Raw genomic sequence first — 27,933 nt, 5'->3', positions numbered from 1 at the left:
TCTCCTTGGAATGGAAGAATTTACATTCCACGGTGTCAATATCTAAACTATTTTTCAGATACGTATTTGTGTAACGTTTTCTGAACGTATTATTCAAACGTTGTCTGGTCAAACATTGCATCAACGTCGAAACAACGTCCAAAAATCAACGTCGAAAATAACGTTATCACTACACGAATACGAGTTCACAGATTTACGTAAATGACAACCTAAGTCCAACGTAAGCGAACGTCGTGAATACGTAGTGTGTTAGCTGGGGCCATTTAAATTTAACATCAATGTGTATCCCATGTATATATTCTCAAGTTGCTTAAATTCACTTCATACACAACTTAGAGTGATCTACTTATAGTAAAACATCACTTCAGGTGGTATGTTAAATCAGTTTAACAACCGGAAGTGGTAAATGCGTACGACATTTATTCGTCAATATGCACGACATTTACACATCTAAGCGACATGTATGCGTCAAGTTGCTGAATTTACTTCGTACACCGTAACCACTTGAGTGATCAACTTAGAGTAAAACACCACCTCAGGTGGTATGTTAAAGCAGTTCAGCAACCTAAAGTGATAAGTGTGTACGATATGTATACCAGTCAATATGCATGACATCGCGACATCTACACGTCTGAAAACGTATAGACTATATGTACAACATGCTGATTATTCAAAAGTTTCATGTTGCTTTTGACATGTGACTGCCGTACACCTACACGTAGTCTAGTACTAATGTATCCAAAGAGTGTTACTTTTTATCGAGTTTCGAGTATCGAGTTTCGAGTTACAATTTTCGAGTTTCGAGTTTCGAGTTCGAGTTTCGAGTTCGAGTTCGAGTTTCGAGTTTGAGTTTCGAGTTGAAACTCGAACTCGAACTTGAAACTCGAACTCGAAACTCAAACTTGAAACTCGAAACTCGAACTCGAAACTCGAACTCGAAACTCGAACTTGAAACTCGAACTCGAACTTGAAACTCGAACTCGAACTTGAAACTCGAAACTCGAACTCGAAACTCGAACTCGAAACGAACTCGAAACTCGAAACTCGAACTCGAACTCGAAACTCGGAACTCGAAACTCGAACTCGAAACTCGAACTCGAAACTCAAAACTCAAAACTCAAAACTCAAAACTCGAAACTCGAAAATTGTAACTCGAAACTCGATACTCGAAACTCGATAAAAAGTAACACTCCTGTAGGATATAAGTAAAATGTATCACAATATCATGCAGTGATCATTTCAATGCCAACACTTCAGCAGAATCCTATGTAGTGGCACTGATTAGTAATTAAGTTATTTCTCGAGGTCAAGAACATACACAATTCGCTCAGCGTGATCAATGCTGTGATTCTTGTTTATGAGAACATGGACCATTATACATATTTAATCATTGACCTAGCTAGTAATGTGGTGGTATTTATTCTTAATAAAACTCAGAACTGAAGATATTATAGTACAGACCATAGGCTACAGTCTATACGCAGGACAACCAATTCTTTTGCTATGCAAGGCTCACTCAGTCATTTAATGAGGCAATACAAACGATCGAATTTGGTGTTGAAATGAGCAAAATTTTAATTTTCTCGGCCAAATGAAAAGTAATAATTTTAATTTTTTCAGTAAATGTCAGGAAAAACTGCAATGCTTGATACTGTATTTTTTTTTCTTCAAATCCTAGTGTTAAACTTAGGCGTGAAATTCAGTCATTTAGTGTAAGATTTTCGATTTTGATAGGCTTCAACTCTGCCCGCGAGCCTTTTTTGGATCAACCTTTTAGCTTTTCAAAGTAATATAGTTCGCTAAAGAAGGATTTTTCCCAACTTTCTAACGCACATCACCGTGAGCGATATATCATAGTTTTGTCAGAATTTCCGTTTTGATTCCATAATTTTTTACTACCAGCTGAAAATTTTTCAAATCCATGCGTGAAATCTTAGGCTAATACTAGCATTGTGGATCGATATCTCTGGGTGCCCGGCCTGGCTACAGTGTTACCAGAACTTCAATATAGCAAAGAAATTACCTAGTGTTTCAATTGTCATGAAGGTGACTGGGTATAGTGCCTATTGTTTGTGTTTGTTTGAAATTGCTTAAACCCACCGAAAGTCATAATGAAGCAGCCAAAACAACGTTAAACATGGAAGTTTATAACAACCTATTATAATGACCTAAAGGAAAAATCATTTATGGCAACAATGAGCCTTGCATTGTAAGTCATGGTTAAAATGTGTTGAGTACCACCCTACCATCCCTACATACACCCCACTACCCACATCACACACCTCTGCACCCACCCCACCCCCATAGGCCTACATAATATTACATTTAGAAAGTAGGTCCTATATCGCTAAATTATGACAAATAGGCCTACACAAACCCGAACGCAAGTCTGAAGGGTGTAATGAAAATGCCAAGCCGCGATGGGGGGGGTCATTCAAAATTCACCTGGAGATAGGAGGGACAGAAAATTAAAATCCCCTATAATAACACGCGAATTTTTTTAGGTTTGGACAGTGGATTTTCCCATGGACCTCATCCTAGGTAAATAAACAAAACAAACAAACAAACAAACAAACAGACAAAATGGTTTTCATAATCATGGAATCCATAGCCCCTATAAATTGAAATTGCAGGCTATCACGGGAGCAAATTTCCAAAATTCACCCCATTTACCAGAACATCCAATTGGGGATTTGGGCTACCAAATCGCTGGTCAGACAATCCTGGTTTTCAATGGAAAAGGGATCTGGTTGACAACAATTGAAATATCGATTATTTCTGCTGGTTACTCTCGAGATAAAGTACTGAGTTTGACATTTTCGGAGCATGAAGGGAAAAAGGGTAAAATAAAAGGGAAATTCTGACAAAACTATAATATATAGACCCACACGATGTGCCTTACAGAGGTGGGAAATATCTTTCTTTAGCAAACTATATTAGTTTGAGACGCTAAAAATGAATTCCGTAAAAAGCTCGCGGGTGAGCTAAAGGCCTATAAAAATCAAAAATATCACACTAAAAGACAAATATGATGCTTGAATTTTAACACCAGGATTTAACAAAAATGTATATCCAAGCACTATGCTTTTAACTGACATTACTGAAGAAAGAAAAATATTGCTTTATATTTGACCGAGAAAATAAATTTCATAGCAAAAAGGTGTATCTCTGAATTGTGCTGATTTTAACATGTATCGATCGACTTTCAATGATGAACATGTTTCTGATTATCCTTAATTTCAGATAAAATTCATTTGCAATGAGACTTTCAATTAACATTTTGTTATCTGGATTAACATGGGAGGACAAATGGTAAAAGGAACCGCATTCCTCTGTACCGCGTAATTTTAATGTAAACCTTTATACAGGGTTGGGTGGGGATTTTTTTTTATTCATCAGTGAGGTGATATTTTTTTTGTCCTCACCAATATACCGAGTGCGGCCAAATGGTTTCACTTTTTCTGTTGCCGTCCGCTATCCATGTATAGAGGTCAGTGGTTCGCATTCATGAGGTCACACTTGTGATGTGCCCTGAGTAATTTAATTTGATTATTTAACTTTGTTTACAATCTGAGGGTATGTCATGAGATGGGAAACTCCCTTGTACGTGCAAGATAGTGACGTGGAAAGTCATTTTGGAATTCCCCCCAAATTATTGTGAACACAGTCAGATCTATGTTTGGAGCTTGGAAATCCCCAGTTCATTATTACACCATCAGGAAAACCCTCCAGGAAGTGATGTAATGTGAAAGGTTAATGTGTATAATTAATCTTGGGAAATCCCAAGATTGCAGCAATCTGTTGTGAAAATGTGATTGAAGTAATGGTTTATTAATAGATGATGGGTTTTGCATGAGTACTGGTATAAAAGCTCTAGGCTTTTGTTTGGACTTTGCAGAATATCATGGGAGATTGTAGAACTCCACATCCCGGGGGGGACACTCAACTGAAATTTTGGTAGAGGTGTGCGGCACGGAGCGCCGAACTTAGGGAACTAAGAACTGATTTTGGGAAAAATAGGGGCTTGATGAACTGAAATTTCAACATTTTTGGTGTGTTTTGTGAACTAAAATTGGGCCAAATTATAGGCTTTGGAGCTAAAAAAATCCAATAAAGAGCTACAATTGCCAGAGTTTGAGGCTCAAAGAACTGGAGCATGATCCAAATATGGGTCTTAAGGAACTGCCGGGGAGCCTGAAAAAGTAACCCTTGACCGCCGCACATACCCATACCCCATTTACATGTGAGTGCCCCCTCCGGGCTCCACATGTGTGTGTTGGTCTTCGTGCTTCAAAAAAGAAGTACATTTTAACCAGTTTATATAGCCAAGAATTGAGCTATTTTAATACAGCAATGAAGGAGATTGCGAGCATGCAAGTGTGCTCTTCCTCATCAAAGGATTAAAGTTCTTCTGTCGAATTGCTGGAGTTTGCTGGGTTTGTAAAGGCCACGCATCTGTCAAAAAAACAGCGGAGCTGTGTTAAAGAAACCTGTTCCCTGGAAAAAGAGTGATTGGTGAAAGAAACACCATTTTTGGAGAAAGCAGCGCAAGGAGATATATTTAGGAGAAAGCAGCGCAAGAAGATATGTAATAGGAGAAAGCAGCATCATTTTCGTGTGAGGATTTCATACGCAAGGATATATACGCAAGTGTTCACTAGACTTCGCTGATTTTCGCAGGACAAGTGAATAAGGATATATTACATCAGTCGTCCAGAACATTGCAAGAACTTTATGATCACCAAGAAGAAGAATGCTGGCTAAGTCCTAAATAGATAAAGAGCGATTATATTTGATTATTATGTATGTGCATTTGTTGTCATATCATACTGCAGCTACTGTCCGTTTTCCTATACACAATACACAGTTCATTTCATTCGGCTGCGAAGCAGGCGACTACAAAGTTTCTCCATGTACTACGATCTGAAGCCAAAGTGGCAATGGCATCTGGCAGTAGAAAGTGGTCGACATCCCTCAACAGTTTTTGCACATAAGACAAGTAGGATGTTCTTTGCCTTCCAGGTCTTCTTTTACCATGTAATGGGGTGTAGAGAGCATATCTTCTGCATGGTTCATCTTCCTGCATCCTCAGGATATGTCCCAGGAATCGTAGTTGTCGTGATCTGACAGAGTTGATAAGAGGCACAGTGTTGGTGATGGTATAGACCCTTTCATTACTAACATGGTCGGTGCGCTTGATGTTCAGCATTATCCTGTAACATGATGTACCAAAAGCGTTGATCTTATTTTCCATATCAGTAGATATCACCCAGGACTCACAGCCATAGAGCAATACTGTAACACAAGTGGTGTAAAACAGCTTGACTTTTGTTGCAACAGTAATTGTTGGACTTCTCCACAGATGCTCCAGTTTCCAAAATGCATACCAGGCAAGCGCCTTCCGTCGGGAGAGGTCACTGGTGCTAGAGCCCATCATGGAACCAAGATATTTAAAATCAGTGACATACTTGATGGGTTCTCCGTATGGAGTGGTGGCTGAGGATTGCAGTTGATGGTCATGTACTCAGTTTTGGGAACACTGATGATGAGACCCAGGCTTTCTGCTGCAGCCGCTGTTCTAGTCAGCTGTGCCTGTGCCCGCGGGATGGAAGATTCAAGAAAGGCAATATCATCAGCGAAATCCAAGTCGTTCAAAACCTTGGCAGGATAACGCCTGGAGCGACGCGGGTGTGTTTCAACACCGCTGTTATTCCCCTCGGTAGCCATCGTCATCAAATAGTCGATGAGAACAATGAATAGGAATGGGGCTAGGACATCCCCCTGCAATACTCCAGTAGTCACTAGGAAGGGATCCGAGATGTTGCCATCTACCAATACGGCACTTTGCGAATTAGTATACAGTACACGTATTGCCTTAATGATGCTCTCAGGGATACCATAGTGCCACAAAACAGAAAACATCATCTTCCTGTTGATTGAATCAAAGGCTTTCTTGAAGTCAATGAATGTTATAGTTAGTGGAAGTTGGTAACTATGGAAAGCCTCCATGATTCTACAGAGGATATGCGTTTGCTGTGCACAGCTTCTGCCTGGTCTAAATCCGGCCTGGTTACTTCTTATTACAGGATCAACATGGTCCCTAATTCTATTCAGTAGGATCCTATTGTACACCTTAGCTGCAACTGACATCAGTGTGATTCCTCTATAGTTGTTCATGAGGCTGAGGTCTCCTTTCTTTGGAAGGGGAACAATAACATTGGTAATCCACTGTTCTGGTGGCGTAAGCTTTGTAAAAACTTCTACGCAGAATCTATGGATGATGTCTACCATAGCTTCACCACCACCCTGGAGTGCCTCAGTGGTAATCGCACAGTCCAGTCCAACAGCTTTGTTTGTTTTCGTTGCTTGAATGGCTTTTCTTGTCTCTTCCAGGGTAGGGGGATCAGCACAAATAGGCAAGTCCTGGTCGGCGGGTGGTGGGAGATCAGATGTTGGTGGTCCATTGTCATTGTTCATCAAGGCACAGAAGTAGTCCTTCCACTCAGCAAGTAGTTCTTTGTCGCTTGAGGGGATTGTCCCATCTCTCTTCTTCACTTTGGGATTTGATCTCTTCTTCTTCCCCGAGATGTCATGGATTATTTTCCATGTGGTGTTGTAATTGCCATTTTCATTTGCTACTTGCAGGTCTTCCATCTGCCTGTGTATAGAGGCAAGTTCATCAGCCCTATATGACTCGTTGAGCTGGGTGTTAAGCTTTCTCCACACTTCTCTGGCATGGTGAGTTCTAACAAGTAGATATGTCTTCTTGGCTGCATCTCTTTCTGATCTTAACTTGAGGGTCTTGTCTGTCACCCAGCTTGGCATTCCACAAGGGCTACATTTTCCAACAACCTCTTCCGCGACTTCTTCGACTACTTTCTCAAACATTTCATACCTCTCAGAAATTGGTGACTGGTCGTTGTCGTCACACTGGAGGACCTGGAATCTGTTTGAGAGTTCAATCTGGAAACGGTTCTTAGTAGGAGCATGAAGCAGCTTCTTCCAGTTGTACTTAGGCCTCTTACAAGGTTTACCTTTGGTGGTTCGGAGACTGGTGTGCAGTCGTATGCTGAGTATTCGATGGTCTGAATCCAGCTCTACAGAGTTATAAGCTCTGCAATTGCGCAGGGAATTAACCCACTTGCTGTTGACAAGGATGTGGTCCAGTTGATGTTTTGAGCCCGTTGGGTGCATCCATGTCCAGAGACGACTTTTGGGTTGGGGAAATCTTGATTGTGAAGGACGGAGCTTGAATTCCTGGCATAAATTCACTAGTCTCTCTCCATTGTCATTTGTTGTGTCGTAAAAACAATGAGGACCAACCACAGCTGGATGAGATACATGGTTATCTTGGCCAATTCTGGCATTGAAATCACCAATGACGAGGTGGATGTTGTGCCTCTTCACCTTTTCAAGATGGTCTTCTAGTGGATTATAGAAAATGTCCTTTTCTCCTGAGGTTGCTGATTCAGTTGGGGCATAAATAATTGTAACCGTGAGCTGGGGGTTCCCATTAAATGAAGCTGTTAGTATTCTTTGATTGATGGTCTGCACGCTCTGAAGACACCTATGGATGTGCCTTGACATTAGAAGTCCAACACCTCCCTGCCTCTGGTCTGTGGCAGAACTGTAAATAAGTACCCAGTTCTTGTCGTCTGACCATAACTCGTCAGTGGGGGATGATGTAATAAGACGGTGTTCTTGCACACTGACAATGTCGACGCCTGCATCGCTACAACCCGTAAATAGTTGATGGGTTTTTCCTTGTTGGTGTAGTGTACGCACATTGTAGGTGGATACTACAAGTGGTTTGAAGGTAGGTGGTTCCAAACTATTTGAACCATAGCTGGATTAGATGAAGGATACTGAGTGGACACTGAATGGATAAAGGCTATAGTAAAGTGAGACATGGCAGAACACCTTGGAACTAAGACTAAACCTACCAGAATACAACACATGGTCTAACCGCACTGTTCTCCAGCAGTTTAAGGAACAAGTCCAGCCGGCACCTAACTCACAAGGTGCTCTTGAGAGACCAGTATTAACCCTAACCTATCAAAGCCATGAAAAACCTCCTATACTCTTTATACAATATTCAGCACTAAACATGTAGCCTCCTGGGAGCACCCATAGGGAAATCCAACACCAGAAACATCACTGATTCTTTGCAACCGGGGTTGCAGGTGTTGGCAAAGGTAATTTTCAGCTCCCCGACACTGCAGCAGTGTCTCCCTTTAATCAGTGCTCTCACCATTGACGTGTGACCTCTACAAATGATGTATGTTGGAAGAATGGGCACTTGCCTAGTTAACATCACTGTGTGAAAAATAACCAGCCAATATTTAATTTATTCTCCAAACTTCTAGCAAATATATTTCTCTAACATGACCTAAAATAACAGCTAGGTTAGATGTTCAGAAATAGTCGCACTTTTGTAAAATATGAGTGAGGCCAAGGCATAGCTAGCCAACTCCCCGTGTTAATTGAATGGAGATTTGACCGAAAATATTGGTATCGGACCGCTCACTTCTGAAGGATGCCACAAAAAAACGGTACAAGCTACATTTAAACTATTCTCTGGCAATCATTATGATGAGTTTCTTATATAGTATGCCGAAATTGGGTACTGTAGGTGATTGACAAAGGGTCGCACTTTTCTGATAAATATAAATAAATATCAGCGCCCATAAACCCAAGTTAGTAGCTAGTTAGTGGAGGCCGTCACGGGACTGATTATTGATTATTGAAGTGCCTTATTAATAGATACGCACGATTTAGGGCAAGAAAAACAAACCGGGACACTTTTGGAGACATCATCATCATCATCATCATCATCATCATCATCATCATCATCATCATCATCATCATCATCATCATCATCGACATCATCATCATCATCACTTTCTAAACAACATAGGGCCTACCGTTTTAATAAGATTTTTTTCTTGAAATGCATGTAACTATAATTATTGTTTAGAGCGTGATGAAATAAAACATCACGATTTTCATCACAAAACAAATATAATGCATAAGAAATCGTTTGTTTTAGAGCGTGATGATGAAATAAAAGATCACGGTTTTCATCACGAAACAAAGTAATACCAGGGCTACGACACTCAGCTCATTTGCATGGCATAATTACCGTCTCCTCCGCAGCCAATTTGGTTTCGCTCCATCGAAATCAAGCTGGCCATGGAGGAGACTACCCTCCTTGTGTTTGTTCATTTGTGTATGGAGAGCCGATATTGGAGTCTATAATGACTTAGGCTACGCTCTCAGCTAGAGTCCGACGCTGCATTGTACTAGAAATACCTTTTCTGTGAAATCGCTATAGAGCCAACCGGGAACACGTATTCGTTTTGAAAATATAGCATTAAAACTAGTTGTGGCCCCCGTGCAGTGGAAAACCTTAATTCTTTCATTAAAAAGAAATGAAAATAAAAAACAACACGGATCTACCTGTGCACCTATAAAATGGGCACAGCAATTTGTCTCAAATATGAGTGAATTTTAAGAAACATACGGGATATGATGAACATTGACCTGACGCCATGATAGCAGGATCTATTAGTCGTTTTATATACAATGTATATACCGTATTGTCATAATACCAATATTTGTCATAATATACAATGAATAATATTTAGCAACGTAAATGTGCAGTTCATATGCACAAACGAATACTGATCTTTATGATATTCAGGTTTTTGTACATCACATATAACATGTCACATAGGAGGTCATACGTGTTGACCTTCATCTATTGTATTTGTTCAACTGTGTATGGAGAGGATTAACGCCATTAAAACTCCATCAGTATTAGGGCGTAGTTCAGTGAACTCACCGGATTGCTATTCCAAGTACTTTGATAATACAGATAATATGTATTAATGGGTCGAGGCGATTGCATTGAAAAACCTAATAAATTATTCATAACAGTTACGTAATCAATCGATAGTGTGGACACTTTTCATTTGCAAACCACCAAAATTCGTGATCTTTTAGCGTTGAAAAGAAACCACGTGAATAGAGTGCCCTCTCAAGAATAGGTTCTCTGTGGTAATACATAAGAAATCAATTTTTCGTGAGTGATGAAATAAAACATCAAAATTGTCATCACGAAACAAAGTAATACATGAGAAATCGTTTGTTTTAAAGCGTGATGAAATAAAACATCACGATTTTCATCACAAAACAAAGTAATAGGCCTACAAAAGAAATACATTTTTCGAGAGTGATTAAATAAAACATCACAATTTTCATCACGGAACAAAGTAATACATAAGACATCGTTTGTTTGATTGCAATCAACCGCGACAGTTCGTCTCACACACATAACAATGCACTGCGATCAAATAGGTTGATGACAACATTTGATTGAATGGACTGCACTGCGCCATGATTACGTGTACCGGTTCAAATCCTTTGCTTGGAGCCAATCAATAATTTCACGTAGAGCCTCTATGCAAATTAGAGTTTACACACGCTGCAGCTGGGGTAATCGACCGAAGCTGGTTGCCGTTAGTGATCGAATGCATGAGCTTATTTGCTTTACTGAATCGATTTACTGGATTAATTTCCTGATAACTGGGTTTAATGCCACAAAGGTCGAATCGGGCTTGCCATGGACCATAAGTGCATCATGTATTATACCAATCATAACGTGCTTTCAATTAAAGACTTAGATTTTGTTATCTTAATCAAACAGTGTATTTGTGTTGTGCATTCGTGTGAGTTCGGGTAAAAGGTGATTTTGGCCTTGAGGCAAGTACGACTCGTAACACACTGAGGTTGCAGTGACATGTCTGGGATTGAAAAGTACGTGGGCCAGCTTGCAGTAGTTTAAGATTGGCGGCTGGTTTACATTATAGTTAATTGCCATGTGTATACTCGATTGTTTATCTTGGTGAGTTAACATCTCTTTTAGGTGCTAATAAATCGTGTTTATTGCACATCTATTTGTTAGAATTTAGTGTTTTTAATAGAATTCTATCATCCGGACAGGGCGATGCAGCAGAATTTGACACTACAAGATTTAGCTACATTTCGACGGATTTCGACCGATCTCAGCACTTAATATGCTAAAGATTCACGTACAAACTCAAAGTTTACATAAATTGAACAGTTACATTATTTTATTTTATAGCGAAATGATATACTATGGAAAGCCAATCATTTAACAGCTATTTAATTGCGAATTTAACCCGAAATTTAGATTTAGAGTCAAGCTCTGTCTGTGGATATTACTAACGCCCTGTAGCAAGGTCACGACGTCATTTTTATTAACAATACGCTATTTACATAAGAATTGTACACATGCTAATGAGTGATTGTCACATCCTGATTCTATTATCCTTGGTACACTGTTTGGACAATACAAACAAGGGCACATGATTATGTACGGTTATATTCAATATGAGCATTAATGATAACGACGTCATCGGTGTTCTTGCTAATTATATATTCATTATGCTTTCAAAAAACGTTCTTCAAACCTGTTTACTGATGGTTAACTTATCATATCAATAATATGTTTTAAAAATTCTCTATACATGTTAGGCATATATCTTGTATTTCATTTAATATAAATTTATGTCTTTTGACGTGTTTGACGTATACATATTTTGTTTGGGTGGTTGTCAATAAAATTCTGATTCTGATTTTGTAGCGCTATTCTAGATCATTAATGTTTTTGCCAACAATTAGATTTAAGGTGGTAATACACCCCTTGATAAATTTGTGACTATTTTTGCATTTTTCTCAACAAAAAATAACACACTGGTAACAAAGTTATGTATATTATAGAGGCAGAAACTTCACATTGTGAATTTGCCATAACTTGCATTGGGTTAATAGTGTTATTACAAAAATTGCACAGTATGTAGATAATTCTTTTAGAAATGTTATGATACCAAACATGCCTATGTGGTCATGACCCTTTGGCATAAAATTAACTGATATCTGCCGTACCGTAAAACCTACTTTTATAAACGCAAAATAAGTCTCGTCATTTGACAGTGTTTGAGACGTGATAACACGATATAACGTGTTATCGTTTTAAAATATGTTTTGTTTAATTTTGCTCTGTTTGTTTGATTGTTTGTTTTCAATCCGTAATCTTCATTTTCTTTTTATCTGGATTTTATATGGAAACTGCTTTTAAAGATCTTTTCTGAGGATTTGATGAACAGTTGTACACGGTACGTTCTCCATTGAAAGTCGACGTATCGTCTTGGGCTTTTCGCCACCGCTCTTCGTATGACATCGATGTTTGTAGCCGATCTTCCTGTTCTTCCACGTCATGCCCGAGATAGATCATGAACAGATCAAGCTGATAGGAATTTCTGCACTAGTTGCTGGATTGTATTTCGACTGGGTGCATAATTTACATTAAAATGTTCCTTAAACTTTGCTTGAGTGAGTTTGTCCGACTTTGTCTGACTTTGTCTCGGCAAAGAACCATACGATCTGAATCCTTTGATCTATAGGAAATTCATCTTCACTTCAACTGTTTCAAAGTAAAGTTTAATATTGTCAATACATCCTAATTATAATCTAAAACAGCAGTCACGCTTACGCTAGGCCATGTAATTCATGAATGTTCTTACATAAATGTAACGTGTGCAGTGAGTGAACCAACTTTATTGTTCAGGGAAGCACATCATTCATGTGCTTGAACAAAGATCATATGAGCTTGCTTTTGTGGGTTTGATACACACATATGTACAGTCGCACAGTAAGGTCAAGGAGTCATCAATAATGCTGTTTTTGGTATCAGAATAATTCTAAAAGATCAATCTATGTGAATATGTTCTCCATTTTGGTATGAAGTAGGAAATATTTGAGATATGGCAAATTCACAATGTTAAGTTACTTTTGGGACACGCTGTACTATAATGGAATTTCAGTAACTCAAGACAAGCGGTACATTATTTATGATAAGAAAAGAGGTACCGCTAGAATGTACCTCATTTCATTATAATGAACCACCTGTCTTGAATCACTGAAATTTCAGTGAAGTAATTGGATTCCTTGCCACTATAATAATACATAACTTTGGTTACCAGTGTGTAGTTATTTTTTTTTGTGAAAAATGCAAAATATAGTCACAAAATTATCAGGGGGTGTAGTACAACCTTAAGTGTTTGGTACTAACAAACAAACGAACAAATTATATATTATATCTCATCTAAACCAGAACAAACGAAATGGCATATGCATCTTCAGCTGAACCTGGTTTGACTCTTATTAGTGGCAAGGACATCACCATTGGCAACGTAATTGGAAATGGAGCTTTTGGTACTGTGTGTGTAGCGAGACATGTCATCTGGGGAAAAGTAGCTGTGAAGATGATGAGAGGATTTTGGTAAGTATTTTTGTTGTTGTAAAAATAAGGTAATCCAACACATGACCAAAGACATTTCTAAATTAGCTTTGTTGGGCTCATATAGTATTGGGGAATTGCGGGGCTTCGTTTTTGAAGTAAAAAATCCTCGTGGATTTTTTGGCGTATTGCACACTCTACAAAGTCGTCATATTGTCTTGTGTGTTTACGTTCTGCAGGTTTCTTGACGAAAGATGCTTGCTTTTTTGGTGCCACTTTACTTGCCGATTTTATTTGATAGAATAGAGAGTTTGCGAAATGAAGTTTGAAACTTTACTTCAACTGGAACGGCAACTTCAAAAAATATCGATTGGATTTCTTGCTCAAATTTACTCCAACGCGAACGTATGATTGGTTACTGCACCAACAGCGTCTTGTCGCTTAAAAGTGTATAAATGTGTGTTCAAAAGAAGGACAAGTGTAAGAGCTTGGTATCTCTTTTGTTTAGTCAAGTGGTTATTAGTCCCATTTTCAGTTTCTTATAGGATAGTAAAATGCATTTACAAAGCTGGATTTTGCAGAAACCCCCATTGAAATTGAACAACCAGTTCCAAAGATATGAGCAATTAAAGAGTTTCCAAAACAACCAGTCCCAAAGATATGAGCAATTAAAGAGTTTCCAAAACAAGAAGAAACAAAGGGAAATATTTCCTTTGTTTGGCTATATCTCAAAATCAATATTTCCGAGTTCCGACTGATTTTGCTTGATCCCCTCCTTCTCAATCTCTCTCCCCTTCCCCTCCCATTTCCATATTTCCCCCTCCTTTCCCCTCTATCTGTACTCGCTCTCTCAAATTTGACCCCTCAACAGTTTAACAAAAATGGGCAAAATATGGCAGAAAAAGGCCTAAAAGCGTAAAATATCACGGCGGCCACCATCCAACAGGGCATGCAGAGTCAAGAAGGAAGACAAAATGTCCCATGGGGAGCTCCCCTCTGGCTACCGTCAATGCACCTCCTGTCCACTTGCAATACCCTCTCTCCTCCTCTGCACCCCTCTCTTACCAGGCACATGTTATATTTAAAAATGTTATGCACCTGGTTTACTCTTCCAGAAGTATGAAAACCAGGCCATTTTTACGGGAGCGATCGTTATTTATGGGGGGGGATGGGTAAATTTAGGGGGTAACACGAAATTTTTTTGTGGTCTTGAGGGGGCACCTGAAATTTTTAGTTCAACCAGGAGGGGGGATTGTTAAATTTTAAATGGAGAAAACTGGGAAAACAAGGGGAACGCGAAAATTTTGAGCGGACGCGAGGGGGGAACGCGAAATTTTTTGTCGATATTTTTGCCAAAACACCCATTCCCCCCCTGCCGTAAATAACGATCGGTCCCTTAATCCCCTTAAAGTGGTAGTCATGACAAAAGCGTGACGTTTGGAATCTAATTATTACAGTAATTTCAGCAACATGTGGCATGTTTTTTACCCAAACCACGGCTGTTCGTTTCAACGCGAAAGTAGAAATTAAGTTTATCGCGCGTAGTCTTTTTACGCAGTCGTTTAAGAGGTAAAAGATCGCATCGTAAATGTCGGCGCTCAGATGCGCTAAGTACACTAACACAAAAACTCTTTTAAAACACGTTTTTTTTACAGTTACAGACAAACTAAAGGTAGTAACTCTAAAAGGAGATTACAAATTCATCATACAATATATTTTCATTCGTTTTAGCTTGAATAATTTTGCGTAAAGGCTACTCCAAATGCCAAGTACAACAAGAACGATTTTTACTCAAATCTGCACATACCCCCGATTGCGCCAAAACACTCATTTATTTTCAATAAATTGTGAAATGTATAGTTAACTTCAATATTACAGAATACATATATACCGATTGACATAATTTATTCCGTTGAAATTACTTGTGCAAGATTTATGTCATCCGAATTACAGCCCTCTCAACTTGTACTAAAAAACGCATGTAAAAACTTCATCGTGCGCGCGTGCATTCAATTTTCAGATAACAGGCTAAGATGGTCACCCACGGATCACGTGGATGTGGCGGTCATAGGTTTCACAGAAGTTAGAAATTGTAATACCGGTAGGTCTACCACGAATGAATCAGTGGGAATTAAATTTTTTTTGAATAAACACGTTTAAACGTTATATTTTACCCATGTTTTCTTTAAAATAACGGCAATTAAGTGTGCAAATATCATGATAGGGGAGGGAAAGTTGCATACAAATAGGAGTACCTCTTATAGGCCCCCAGGCCTATCCATACAGAATATTACATCTTAAGTTGTACTTCTAAAATCTATATATCAAAAATGCTACTGGATTTTAGCCCTCCTCCCCCCCCCCCCCCGTCACAACGATGAGGAAGTTTTAGGCTCATGCAATGCGGTATATAAGGCTATAAGCCTGCATTATTGCCTAAAAGTTCCGTTTTTTATGGACGTCAAGAAAATTATAGGCCCGCTGTCGCTATTATAAAAAAAATATTGTTTCTCCATTTAACATACCTAATGCTCTGTAAAAGCAATAAAAAGCCATATATGCATTTTTATTTTTAAAAAACCAATCATTATATAAAAGCAGAAACATATTTGTGTAAGCCTAAAACGAAGAAACGGCCAAAATGGTAAGATTTACAAAAATTGCTGTTGGTAGAGAGATTTTATTTTTCTCATCGTAGTGTCAGTGTGTGTCCATCATTATTTTCTCATTGAAACTAGTGAGATTTGCTAATCCCCAGTAAATTGAGCTCACCACAAACATAATTTTTTCCAAAAAAACCTGAGAAAATTTACATTCTTTTCATTTTGGCCGTTTCTCATCAAAATGTCCGTTTTCTCATCCAAAACTTCCTGTAGGCTTAGTCATGCATGCAGGCGCTTGAGCAATTTATCCGTCGAGTTATGGAAAGATAATTGGAAGCGGAACGGGAACCTGGAAAAGGAAATGAGAAGGAAGAAATATATAACAGGAAATGAGAAAATCAGATAAAGAGGAGGATAATATAAGTATGAAGAATAGAAATTAGAGTAGTGTTCCACCTATATAATAATAGTCTGAAATCGGCCTATTATTTTTTTTTAATGAGCTCACATCGCTAACCATTTTGTTTTTTTGGACGTCAAAAAATTTATAGGCCCGCTGTCGCTATTATAAAAAAAATATTGTTTCTCCATTTAACATACCTAATGCTCTGTAAAAGCAATAAAAAGCCATATATGCATTTTTATTTTTAAAAAACCAATCATTATATAAAAGCAGAAACATATTTGTGTAGGCCTAAGCCTAAAACGAAGAAACGGCCAAAATGGTAAGATTTACAAAAATTGCTGTTGGTAGAGAGATTTTATTTTTCTCATCGTAGTGTCAGTGTGTGTCCATCATTATTTTCTCATTGAAACTAGTGAGATTTGCTAATCCCCAGTAAATTGAGCTAACCACAAACATATTTTTTTCCAAAAAAACCTGAGAAAATTTACATTCTTTTCATTTTGGCCGTTTCTCATCAAAATGTCCGTTTTCTCATCCAAAACTTCCTGTAGGCTTAGTCATGCATGCAGGCGCTTGAGCAATTTATCCGTCGAGTTATGGAAAGATAATTGGAAGCGGAACGGGAACCTGGAAAAGGAAATGAGAAGGAAGAAATATATGACAGGAAATGAGAAAATCAGATAAAGAGGAGGATAATATAAGTATGAAGAATAGAAATTAGAGTAGTGTTCCACCTATATAATAATAGTCTGAAATCGGCCTATTATTTTTTTTAATGAGCTCACATCGCTAACCATTTTCAAAAATTTGAACACCTGCATTTAATGCGTCAGGCCCAAATGATATTCCGTGTTAAATTTGAAATCAATTCACAAATTTAGCCACTGACATGATGACTGAGGTAAAATTAGGCCTTATAGGGACTATCATGGACAATAGGGCCTATTCTTTTTGGCGGACAAAATTTGGGAAACCCCAAATTGGCCTTAAAGGAGCATATTAAAATAACAGATGTGGAAATAGGAGTATAAACTGACCAGTAGATACCAGTTGTAGTGCTACTGTATATGGCATATTGGATGGCCTAGGGGAAAGTTAGCCCATATTTGCAAGACTATCCTTGCCTTCAAGGTGAAACAAACCTACTCATGTTACCCTCTGGCCATGGGCTGGCCTGGTGTCAGATCTTACCCAGGGAAAGATGACATTCCAATATCGGCCTTTAAGTACCAAAATTGACCTTTAAAATGCCTCATAGGCTTATCAGATGGCCACAAAATCAGGCCATGCTCGCAATATACGAGCCAATACGGTGGCTTTGTACAGGCTGGTATAACGGCCTACACAATGCAAAGTTTCCGGGGCTAGCATGTGAAACGCATTTTATTCTCACTAGGCCCTATATATAGGACCTGAAAGATTAACCATAGGCCTAATATTGAATAGTGATCATCCGGCTTTGAATTTCACTTTGATGTAAGTTTTCCCCTGTTAGGTCCTGCCTGGGACAAAATTGACTAAAATGTGTTTATGTAAGAATACATTTTGCCATTGGGCCTGTTTCAAACCAAGATTTACTTTACATGATTGTACCAACCCCAATAAACATCACGATAAAAGGACAAATTTGTGCGCATCATGATGCGCATTTCAGTTTGCAGCTCTGGGGTCCATTTCACTAAACATTTCACTAAAGTCCCGAAATCGTTCGTAACTTGCAAAATCCGACGTAAAGTTACGACGCTTCGTAACTTCCATTTCACTAAACTTTTACGAAAGGTGACTCTTCTTAAATACCCTTCGTAAGTTAAGAAAAGTTACGAAGACCCTATACTAGACGTAAGTCCTACGAAGCTTCGTAAACTCAGCATGGTAAGTACGGTAAGTATAATTTCGCGCCAAATAGGCATATAAAACATAGAATTTCGGCCGCAATTATAACGTACCGGTACATCAAAATGTGCCATAACGCGAGTGCATTGAAAAGGAAAGAGTTTTCCGTGATCATGACAAATCCGCTTGATTTTATTATCCCTTTATTATACAACAAAATGCTACCGCTTTACACGGGCCGGCATGATGTAACGGGCCTACGTGTTGAACATATTAAGAAGTCATACGCCTTCAAGTGTTTATCGCCTTGAGATTTTATGGTTTGGGATTGCTTCATTTATAGGCCTACATCTAGTAAAAAAACCCGATTTGTCTCACAAATTTATGTTTCAAAATCCAAATAGGCATATAAAACATACCATTTCGGCCGCAATTATAACATACCGGTAGGCCTACATCAAAATGTGTCATAAACGAGAGTGCATTGAATTGAAAAGGAAAGAGTTTTCCGTGATCGTGACAAATCCGCTTATTTTATATTTAAGACAACAAAATGTTAAAACGCTACCGCTTTACACGGGCCGATGTAACAGGCCTACGTGTTTTAATAAACATAAATAAGAGGTCATGATATAATAGATCCACGCCTTCAACTTCAAGTTTTTATTGCCTTGAAATGTTATGGTTCGGGATCGGTTTATACCAGTGGTTCACACCATCATAATGGTCTATAGGGACAGTAGGCCTATCTGATCAACTGTTTGCCTTGCATTAAAAAGGATACAACGGGTAAAAGTTTAAAGTTCTTAAAATATCTGTCGGGGAAGATGGAGTATTTTGTAGCTTTGATATATTATAGGCTAGGCCTATAACATGTATAATAATGACTCTATAAATCAAATTTTCCAATTGGATGGCCATAGGCCTATAGATACAATTACTGATCCAGCCAGATAGGCCTACAATGATTGCAAAATTTACCTGGCACACTCGGTTTCATTCAAATAAAGTAGCGTGGTTTAATCGGGGGGGGGCATGCGAATATGAAAGTGACGTAGCCTACCTGTGCCTACCGGAGTACAAAACTAGATGTGTATAGGTGGCGATTTTTTGTCGAAACAGGGGGTCATTCAGCGGGGGTTCCAAGGGGGGGGGGGGTAATTCAGATGTGAAACGCTAAAAATTGGGTGTCATGGACCGTGAAAAAGTAAATTTTCAAAGCAATTTTGCAGCTAAATGGCTACAAAATTTTTTTAAAATTGCACATTTGGTGTAAAGCTGATGAAAAAAGGGGGTCATTGGGTACGGTGGCAGATTTGGAAAAAAAGCGGTCATTGGGTGTAAGCTCAATAATGGAGTCTAGGCTCATTGACAGGCACATGTATGACGCGTGTCCAATACCGCCTGAGAAAAGAAGACATTCAAAGCACCCTCTCTTGACTATTCGCAAACATCTAAACTTTCATCCAATCACAGTCATTAAAAAGTTTCCTTCTCTCAATTCCAACGTATGATGGTTTCACTGAAGTCAGGCACTATAAACTATTCCTCTTATTCCTGATGTCACGAAGAGTATCAACATTCATTCTCTTGTTTCTTTAGGGAGCTATCATTTTCTTCAGAAGGGAGGGGTCCCAAATATACGGGGGTCATAAATTTTGGAAAGAAAAATAGGGAGTCATAAAATTTTGGTTGACCAAAATGTAGGCAGTAACACGATGACCACAGATAGTGTGTTTATTTTATTCAAAAAGACTAATTTCAATACAATTTTAGCCTGTTTAGGGTGTAAGGTATAATCGGTGGTGGTGGTGGTGGGGGGGTATAACATTTTGTTGCCGAAATAGGGGTCACAATTTTATTGGCACCGACTTCTGGAAATTTTAGACCCCCCTTCCGAAAATGATAGCCCCCTTATCATATCATAATTATCCCAAAATAGTACATGCTTTTGACATTCAAGACAACACAAAAATAAACAAAATATCATATGCTAAAACTTGTCTTTATTGAGAAACTCATTTTTTTTTAGTACAACCATATTTGGTATTAAATATTGCTTTTATTTTACATTCAATATATATCACCTTTTTCAATATATATCACCTTTGACTTCTGTTAACTATGTGCACCATCAAAATCCAAAAAACTTTTTGCTGGAAAATGGAACTTGCAATGGAGGTCTTTAATTTCAAACTTGTTCGGACTTAGGATCTCAATGGTGCATCACGTTATGATGCTTTGAAGTTTGCACGAGGGTGCTTTTCATCAAAACATTGGATTTGCTGTTTTTGTGCCATCAAGGTCCCAATTTGTATTCTTTGTTTTATTGATGTAACCATTTGGTACTTAAAAAAAACCAAAATGCAGGTTGGGATATGATAGCACACAATTAATGCACCTCCAAAGTTTATCATTTGTAAATAAGGCTCCAGAGAGGCTGAAATTTCAAGAATATTTTTAAGCTGAATGAGAGCCCTGTGCACGCTCATATTGTACATGTGAGTTGTTGGTAATAATATGTACCAAAATAATTTTTTAGAGAAAAATCTCAGATCCGTACATAATAAGGGAGACTAGCTCTTAAGGCCCCCATAAGTGCACCATGATAATATACATCCCCTTTTTTCATTCCGAAACAATAAGCCCCATGATCCAGCTATGGTGCAAGAAGTCGAGAACCGCTCTAACATGTTTTGCAAAATCCTTTTAACAAATTAAGCTTAGTACTAACCATCCAGCACGATTAATGCAATATGCACACGACCTAAAAATGATAGATCACACAAAATAACATACATTGGTTTCTGTTGTGTGTTGTCAACAAATTCCAACATCTATAATTAACTGGATGCATAGATACAGTGAAAGTTATCTGGTCCAATAACCTCATTGTTTTTGACAACCCAACAAATTTGGAGTTATATGTAAAATGTGATCAACCAATGTGCGAGTTTTGAAGTTCAGACCAAAGTGCACAGTGGTCAGTAGGTGAAATAGTTGACATCGACATGGAAGATGATAAAAACATATTGCTCCTACTAACAGACGGTCAGTGCCATTGTTTTATATAAGTTCATAATTGTTGTTAAATATTTGCAAGATACATGTACCAGCACTACCAGGAGTCCAGGATGATACTGGTGACTTCAAAGATGATCATTTAAATGTTAAAGTAGACAAGGTGAACCTGAAATGAACAATAAAAAACAAAACAATGTTTCAAGAATAGAATTGATTGTGTAAAACAGGAGGTGTTTGAAACATTAAATTCCAAAAACAAAACAAAAAGTGACTCAACATTGAGATATGGTGGCTTGATCCTCAAGCTGCTTTCTTGATTAGATAGAAATAGCTCAACATCAAGCCAATAACCCACTTAACTCACTTCATCCCTTTTCATTTCTGTTCATCCCGGTTAATTACAGTTCATTATGAACTGATGGGATGAACCAAAATGAACTGGGATGAATCAAAATGAACTAGATGCAGTGGCATTCCGTGACCGCTCCTACCCGGGGGGGGGTCTGGAGGTAGGTGAAATCTCCCCTTCAACATCCTGAAAAGATTGATCCCATTTCTAAACTTAGACCAAGAAGAATATCCCGGTTTATCACAGTTCATTTCGGATCATCCGTTCATTTTCGGTTCATCCTGGATCTGTGGATCATTTAAGGTTCATCTCAGTTCATCATGGTTCATCCAGGTTCTTTCCACTCTCAGTACGCCATCCATTTATTTTCGATTCATCTATATTCAGCTGATCCAGTTCATTTTGGTTCAATGCAGTTCATTTTAGTTTATCGCTGTTTATTTTCAGTTCATAATGGTTCGACTCAGTTCATCTCAGTACACTTCAGTTCATGGTTCACCCCAGTTCATTTTTGGTTCATCTGTCACCATCGGTTCATCATGAAATGTGAATGAGCCTGAGCATGAATGAACTGGATGAACCGTTACCGCTTGGGTTCTGATGGAACCAGGCGCAAACAAAAAACAATAATATATCACCTGTCTGCTTGTTGGTGTTATTACTGTGGTTCCTCAATCCACTTCTACTTTCAGACCATGTTTCTTCATCACTCCATTTCTCCATTGGAGTACCATTGTAGACCAGAGTAAGTCTGTATAAAGAGATTGAGAGAGATTTGTCTGGATCATCATTATCATCATCATCATCATCATCATCATCATCATCATCATCAAATATTATGTGTAAATATTTCATATGTCCAAAATCAAAGCATCTTATTTTTGCTTCAATCATCTCTTTATTTTGAGTACCGGTACCATAACATTTTTCAATGCAAGGCCAAAAAGAAAAACAAGTTTGTTTCCCTTAGCGCTGCCGCTGCACGCATATTTCTTTTTGGATGGCTTATTTTGCGCATTAGAATTTTTTTTATTTTTTTAGAAAAAAAAGACAACTTTTTAAAAAAGTTTTTATTTCAGAAAAAAAGAAACTTTTTTAAAAAGACATCATTTCAGAAAAAGGTGACTTTTTTTAAAAAGGCGTCATTTCAGAAAAAAGGCAACTTTTTTAAAAAGAAGTTATTTCAGAAAGAGATTTTTTTAAAAAGAAATTTCAGAACAAGGCGACTTTAAAAAAGACGCCCTTTTAGAAAAATGTGACTTTTTAAAGATGTCATTTCAGCAAAAAAGGCGACTTTTTAAAGACGTCATTTCAGAAAAAAAGCGACTTTTTGACGTCATATCAGAAAAAAGCAACCTTTTTTAAAAGATGTCATTTCAGAAAGGTGACTTTTCATAAAGATGCCATTTCAGAAAAATGTGACTTTTTAAAGACTTCATTTCAGGAAAAGGCAACTTTTTTAAAGGGCACGGTGGCTCAGTGGTTACGGCCTTGGACTCATAATCTGAGAGCTTGCTTGACGTGCGTGGGTTCGAGTCCCCGGCCATCGTGTTGCGCCCTTGGGCAAGGCGCTTTGTCACGCTTGCCTCACCCCACCCAGGTGCAATGGGAAGCTGTTAGGGGTAGTCACAGTCGTTGTACTGATGAACCCTGCGCCATTTGTAGGCAGCAAACGTGGTTCCGACATATTCTAATAACGGCGGAATAAATGTAAAGCGCTTTGAAGCTGTTTACGGCATAAAGCGCTATATAAATATCTACATTTTATTATTTTTTTTTTAAAAGCCGCCATTTCAGAAAAAATATTTTTTACAAAGCCGTCATTTCAGAAAAAGGCAACTTTTTTAAAGACATTGATCATTTCAGAAAAAGGCGACTTTTTTTAAAGACATTTCAGAAAGGCGAGTTTTTATAAAGACATCATTTTAGAAAAAGGCGACTTTATTTTAAGACAAAAAAAGTACTTAGGGACCGATCATTATTTATGGCAGGGGGGAATGGGTGTTTTGAAAAAATATTGACAAATAATTTCGTGTTCCCCCCTCGCGTCCGCTCAAAATTTTCGCGTTCCCCTTGTTTTCCCAATTTTCTCCATTTAAAATTTAACAATCCCCTCCTGGTTCAACTAAAATTTCAGGTTCCCCCTAAAGACCCAAACAAAATTTTGTGTTCCCTCCTACATTTTCCCATTCCCCCCTCTGTCATAAATAACGATCGCTCCCTTATTAAGAAAGATGGCTTTTAAGAAAAAGGCTACTTTTTATAAAAACGAGACTTCCTTTTCGGCGGAACCCCAAAAGTCCGAAACCATGTCGGTCCGAATAAAAAGATGGCATTTTAGAAAAAAAGGTTACTTTTTTATAAAGACAAATTTTTAGAAAAAGGCTACTTTTCATCAAAAAAAGATGCCGCGCCCCATCAGTCTAAAACCCCACATCATTTTTGAAAAACTTTTTTATGAAGACTTTAGTTTTAGAAAAGGGCTACTTTTCATTAAAAAAGACATCATTTTCAATTAAAACACAACTTTTTTACTAAAAGTGTTGGAAACCTAATTAACTGCGGGGGCTAATTTGAAAATCTTAACTGGTCTAGATAATATCTTGCAAGTGCAGCAAGCAAGAATTTTGCATATTTTAACATATATGGCCTAGCCTAAAATGGATTTTTTTATTTACAAATAGGGATAATGGCTCTAAAATTGCCTTGCACCATTGGCCTTTGAACACATGAAGGTATATGCTTGCACTTGACTGAGCTTTTTCACTGAAAAAGAACACTGATCGAAACAGTTAAAATATTAGGCCTAAGCTGATCCAAATAAATTGCATTTTGGCTACACACAAGGCATGTGTCAAAACATAAATTGATTGGTAACTGTTTCGCTAGTATGAGCGCATCACCCACATGTACTTGGGCTTGGCCAGATTTGGTGAAATAATTACTGGGCTAGTCAAATTCGGCTATAGCTAAAATAATATTTTCTCGACCATGAGAGATTGAGAGCTCAATAGGCATGCAATGCGCAACGACAATTGCGTCAGCGTACAACGCCTACCACACGCTTTGGGTAGCGCTGCATTTCCTGTGTGTGCACAATCGATTGCGCTATTAATTGTGTCATTCCACTAAACTTGCCACATTACGCAGTGCACGCAGTACATTCATACTCTCATGATCGAGAAACTATTATTTTATTTAGCACTGCCACTGATCCGGCACAATTGCGAGCCCGATGCGTGGCACGCAAGTAGTTGCCCAGCCCCAGTAGACAGGGTCTAATTCTGCATAAAACCGGGCAACGTTATTTCTATAGATCTGCTGCGCATTCAAATTGCATTGTATTGCATCGTAATTTCATTTGTGTCTATGCTAATTATGTTTACACAACATGAACTCACGTGTTTTCAAGCAAATTCGCCGATAATAGGTGATCAAAAGCGATCGGAATGTTACAAAAGTACAGATCGCATTCAGCTTACTTCATATGAGATGATCTTGGGAAAAATACGGCATAATTTGTCTTGGTGCTTGCGGAATGCTAGTGCCGTACTATTATGCTGTGTTTTAGATTCGGCAAGGATGTCGGTATTTACATCCTCTGTTTTACACATTATTTTCACCCTTTAAAGATTGTCTAAAATAGACTTTGTGAACCTACACCTAAAAAACAACTTACTTCTCACTCTATTGCAATACTTCAGGTTTCTCGATGTGCACTGAAAAAAGTGAAATTTCTTGGCCCTTTCTTGCAAGTCAGTTGGAGAGCTCAATCCCCACGTTGTTCTGTCAAAATTGATCATGGTTGACCCGGTATGACCTGTGTCATCTGCAAATGACATGGGTTATTCCATTGTTTCTTGAGGAGAGTTTATAGATGGCGCTATTCACTGTTTAGATGAAATGGTCAGCATGTCCATCAATGTGATAGAAAACACCCCTATTTGAGAAATGGATGATCAATATGAGGTCAACACAATCAATTAACCTTTAGGGCCAGTCATTTTGCATTTCAAAATAAACAGGCAGGACACGACGAGATTGTGCTCAAGACGTGACTACAAATTGGTCTTTTTTAACGAATGCAGAACGACTTTTTACGTCGATTGTACACCCAAACCTTCTATTGTATACAAGCAACAATTTGGAGTGCTTCATATATGCAGGTGAGACAAATTAAACTCAAAAGTGACATCAATAACACCATCCCCAAACGCGGTAGCACTGAAAACAAAAACTTGTTTTTCGTTGTGTTCTACTAATTTAAATTAGTAAAATAAACTGCTTGAGCGCATTCTACCAATTTTTACAATGTCTTACGATATATGTAACTAAGCGGACGTATGCAAGACTCGTAAATGAAGGAATAATAGTTGTTGAGTGGGTCCTACCAATTGGATTTGGAAGTTCTACGACAATGCAACATTTAGTACAGCATCGATAATTCGTAAACCCTGTCATCGCAGCATTTACGAACTCGTTGTACCATTTGGTTTTACAAAGCTCTGGTGGTTTTACGATGTTTTAAACATTCCCGCTGTTTCGATCATGTGTTCTGCACTCGACCACGCTTGCAGACGACTGACCGAGTAGCGGTTGTGCAGCGACAAACTTGAAGGTGAAAAACTATGCTAACAGGTAATATTTGAAGGTATTTCTTTCAAAATGAGCACTAGATATTGTATTGATGGTGTAAGCTTCTTTTCTGTATGATCAGAAATGCTGTGCCACATGTACATTGTGGTCGTAAAGACTAAAAGTCACGATGCTGTGTCACATCGCATGTAAGCTTAAAGCTACATGTATAAGCTTACATGCGATGTGACGCAGTTATGACTTTTAGTCTCTACGACCACAATGTACATGTGCACAGCATTTCTGATCATACAGAAAAGAAGCTTACACCATCAATACAATATCTAGTGCTCATTTTGAGAGAAATAACTTGAAATATTACCTGTATGCATACTTTTCCACCTTCACAACCATCGTACATCACATTTGTACAACTGATTCGTTCCGCCAGTCAAACGAGTTCTAATCTTTGTTGAGCCTGTCCAACTAACCAATATTAGTTAGTTGAGCCTGTCCAACTAACCAATATTAGTAGGATGAGACATCGTTTTACGATCCTATAGGTTAGTACGGCAGGTTTGAAATTCGTAAAACCCATGCCGTACTAATCATTTCGTTGGTAAGGCACGTTAGTTAAGCATGCCTAACCAATATATAGCATCGCTTGTCATGCCGTACAAATCATTGATTAGTAGAACGAGACATCGTTTTTACTAACTTTTACTTAGTAGAACTTACGACATTATGTTTTCAGTGAGGAACAGTTCAGTCGATTTTATAGAATGTATAGAGGCCCTGCATGAAATTATCGATTGGCTCCAAACAAAGGATTTGAGCCGGTGTCCTTCACCGTAGTTATGGCGGAGTGCAGTCCATTCAATCAAATGTTGTCATCAACCTATTTGATCGTAGTCATGGTAGTGCAGGGTTATGTGTGTGAGTGAACTGTCACGGTAGATTGCAATCATGCTTTTGTTGAATGCATTTGAGTAGTCCGCCATATTTACGGGATGATACGTCACATGCAAGGCCTCTATAATCGACTGATTATTCGGTCTAGCGGAATGCCATGCAGTAAAATATTAAAACGTTGCGGCAATTCATGATTGACAACTAGCAATCGGCGTGTCCTTCGTATCCTCCACTGTCAATTTCTTATCCACTCACTAATCCTCACAAAAGCTTTGTGTTGATTACGTAATGTGTGGAGGCAAATTGCAATAAGTACAATGAAATAATGAGTAGGGCGGGCTCCGAGGCGGGTTTCTTCTTCATCTTACGTAACAGTATTGTTCTCCAAAAAAACCCGGAAGCTTGTCGTTTGGAGCTCTAGCTGAAATACAGCAAGATAATGTAAGATAGTAAATGTAAACAGGAATAATAGACAAAGGGATAGGCATCCTAGACTGCTGCCCTCTGTTGAAATATGTATCCTAGGTCTAGACAATAGGCGGATTAGCGGCCATTTTGTCTTCGACATGATTTTATTCACGTGTCCTTATACTTTAGTACACAAGTATGCAAGTTAACAGGTTTACAATATTAAAATTATATTTTGAATAATCAACTATATTCTGTAGTAAATCGATCAAATGACGGTGATTGTTCAGGTATATGCTTGATAAAATTAAACTGTCTGACCAGCTAGTATTCTCCTCCGCCGTCAGTGTGATTCCAGACATTCCACGTACCGTGTTGCGAAGGTGGAGGAGACTAAAGCTGTATTAACGGAAACGGAAGGGGTTAAAAATGATGTAGCCTAGGTCGAACAATAGCGTGACGTAGTTTCCGGCATTGTTCCTATGCACTTTCACCCTCC

The 27,933-nt window shown here is 38.3% G+C and overlaps 1 protein-coding gene and 1 long non-coding RNA gene across 2 annotated transcripts in view; both read right to left on the bottom strand.

The window, feature by feature from the left end:
* The window catches only part of LOC140169256 (uncharacterized), a 41,356-nt gene extending 28,086 nt beyond the window's left edge, over positions 1–13,270 (bottom strand). Inside the window, exons 1-2 of the mRNA XM_072192512.1 lie at positions 13,206–13,270; positions 6,217–7,846 (exon numbers count right to left, since the gene is read on the bottom strand). Of these exons, the coding sequence (XP_072048613.1) occupies positions 6,217–7,846; positions 13,206–13,270 (1,695 nt within the window). The remainder of the gene's footprint in view (positions 1–6,216; positions 7,847–13,205) is intronic.
* A 6,882-nt stretch (positions 13,271–20,152) lies between these two features.
* Positions 20,153–22,294, bottom strand: LOC140168960 (uncharacterized). The gene is made up of 2 exons (XR_011861296.1): positions 22,178–22,294; positions 20,153–21,356 (listed from the first exon to the last, which is right to left on the bottom strand). It is a non-coding gene; the product is annotated as an uncharacterized lncRNA (long non-coding RNA).
* Between the last annotated feature and the right edge of the window lie 5,639 nt (positions 22,295–27,933).

Source organism: Amphiura filiformis, chromosome 14 (genome assembly GCF_039555335.1).
Source record: "Amphiura filiformis chromosome 14, Afil_fr2py, whole genome shotgun sequence".
Lineage (NCBI taxonomy): Eukaryota > Metazoa > Echinodermata > Ophiuroidea > Amphilepidida > Amphiuridae > Amphiura > Amphiura filiformis.
Note: the sequence above shows the minus strand (reverse complement) of the source record. Positions and strands in the feature narration are given on the sequence as shown.